General features: G+C 39.8%; 1 protein-coding gene across 1 annotated transcript in view; it reads left to right on the top strand.

Annotated features, from left to right (window-relative positions):
* Window positions 1-884: 884 nt before the first annotated feature.
* LOC105623817 (WD repeat and FYVE domain-containing protein 2) overlaps window positions 885-2542 on the top strand; it is a 3385-nt gene continuing 1727 nt past the window's right edge. Inside the window, exons 1-2 of the mRNA XM_012205194.1 lie at window positions 885-900; window positions 992-1280. Of these exons, the coding sequence (XP_012060584.1) occupies window positions 885-900; window positions 992-1280 (305 nt within the window). The remainder of the gene's footprint in view (window positions 901-991; window positions 1281-2542) is intronic.

Below are 2542 nucleotides of genomic sequence, written 5' to 3'. Positions count from 1 at the left end.
TATATATATATATATATATATATATCGAGCCAATCGTTGCTCGATTCACTCCGGATTCAAAAATCGAACTCGTAGAGCTAATGCAGATTTTCGCGCCTGAATTAAATTTATAACCTATATTTATGATAATGTATCCAACTGATTCGTTAACACATAATGTACATTTATCTCTTTTAATACTTCTATTTTACAAATAGTATATTTGAATTGTTATAATGTCTGAGTCTCAAATGCTGACTATCAAATAGAAATTGATGAAGTACATTATGTACAATAATTAATGAGGAAAGTAAGTTTTTAATTCTTTTCCTCTTTATGAATTTGAAGTTACGTATTTGAAAGCAAAGAATTTGCTAGTTAATTTTTAGATCGAAACTTATGTTGCACATATAGAATGAAATAAAATCAAACTGTACTAATATATTAAAGATTCTAATGAATATAAATCAAGTGAAATAATTTATAAATTGTAGAAATTTATTTTGCAATGTAGTATTTTCTTTTAAGAAAACACAACTTGCATATGAGCTACCTTGCTGCTACATTCATGTGTAACGATCTATTTTTAGTATATAAGACTATTATTAGTTTCTAGTAAAAAGCGGAAGAAATGTTCAATTAATAAGGTATTTTTTATTTATTCATAAAAATAAATAATTTCATTTTATAATCGAACCTTAAAGGACAGTTTACAGCTCTGTAGCGTTCGGAATTAATTCTTGGCTGATTGCCTCTCTCACTCGGATTGCTCGAAGATCACGTGATCAAGCTCGCCATCTGCTAATTCGCATCTCAGATTTACATTGCCAAACGCACCTTATTAGTTTTTTTTGCCGATTCTATATTATAGACGAAATCGCAAGCGCGGGGTATACATATGCCAGATGAGTGGCGAGATAGGTAATCTGTTACCTGACTGCAGGAAGCGATTCGACTTGGCGAACGCTGACGACCACCAGTCGGTCCGTCACAGTTGGTTGTGTACGTACAGTGGTTGGATCAAAGTACCATCCCCTTGCCCTCGTCTCCGCCGCGCCGCAGCGAGCGTGCGAGCGCGGTGGGGACAGGGGAAGTGGCCCGAAGCGGTCCGAAGCGTGTAAGACTACCACCACCTTCGCGCTCAGCCAGCTTCCACCTGGCACTTGGACACTTGGCACTATAGACTGGCACACCCGATCCCAGCCGAACCGAACTCCGAAGCTGAGCGGACGTATTAATGTGCCGGTTCACCGTGGTTCCATCCTCCGGAACGACAACGACGACGACGACGATCGCTCTTCGTGAGCTCTACCACGCGACTCTCCAGGTCGCAACCGGTTGTGTTCGCTCCTGCGATCTTACCTCGATTATCTTGTGCTCGCTTACGTTTAGTCTCCATCATTACACGACGCATCTCATCCATCTATCCATTTATTTATTTATTTATTTATTTACTTATTTATTCGCTCGACCGTGCTCATCGTGCTGATCTCCAAAGAGAGAGGATATGAAAATCGAGCCACTCATCGGAAGTCTAGTGCCAGTGTAGTGTCTCTTAATGGAGCGTGCCGCCGACATATAGCCGCTCTCGTCGTGTTTCTCGTTACTCGCAACAGGTATGTACGTGGTGGTAGCAAGTTGGCGATTCATGCAAGGATAACGTGTTTTCTGTCGTGCCTTCTGTCATTGCTCCGAATACTCCGATTGCAGTCTCGAGAATCGGGTCTGCAATCGAGAGCTTATTCCTACAATTCACCAAACAGGGCGGATGCGAATATTTCAGATAAATGAAGCGGAATGGAGGAACATTCGGTTGCTTGATCATTTCGGGAATGAATACGCGTGATAATCGTAACGATAATCAGATCTTTAGAAAAGATCAACAACTTGCATGTTACTTGGGAAAAATAACAATTTAAGTTTCGAACGTTTCTGATAGCTTATTTCTCTTGATAGTTTGTTTCTCAAGAAATATAATTATAACTCCTCAAAGAAGTTGCACGAATGTTGAATTATTCCTTGAATGGAAGTTCTCGGAAGAAATAATAACGGTGATGAGAACTTTTCTAAAATAAGTTTCATGTTCACGAGAATCGATTAGTGTGCAGGCCAGGTTGCAGTGATTAACAAAATTTCCAGGTTTTTCCAGGCTGATTTTATAAATTTTCATTTAAATGTGCGAAAATAAATTTTATTTAATACCGCACTGCATTTACCGGTAAATCAAGTTCTTGAGTTTTGTCCTTTCTAATTTTAAATCTAAATGCCATATAATAATGCTTCACGCTTTCCATGACTATTGTCGCATGAATCGAATGCATCTTATTGCGAGAGACGGTCGCTTTAATAAAAAAAAAAAATTAAGTGTGACGAATTGCTTCGATACAAGTACGCGTGCGAATGTCGCAAGCGATAGGTGTTACGATAGTAGAGATAAGTAGACGACGAGAGAGAGTGTGTGTGTGTGTGTATGTGTGTGCGTGCGTGCGTGCGCGCGCGCGCGTGTGTGTGTGAGACAGAGAGAGAGAGAGAGAGAGAGAGAGAGAGAGAGAGAGAGAGAGAG

The sequence above is a fragment of the Atta cephalotes genome, assembly GCF_000143395.1.
Source record: "Atta cephalotes unplaced genomic scaffold scaffold00064, whole genome shotgun sequence".
Classification (NCBI taxonomy): domain Eukaryota; kingdom Metazoa; phylum Arthropoda; class Insecta; order Hymenoptera; family Formicidae; genus Atta; species Atta cephalotes.
The sequence above is the reverse complement of the archived record's forward strand: the minus strand, read 5'-3'. Positions and strand labels throughout refer to the sequence as shown.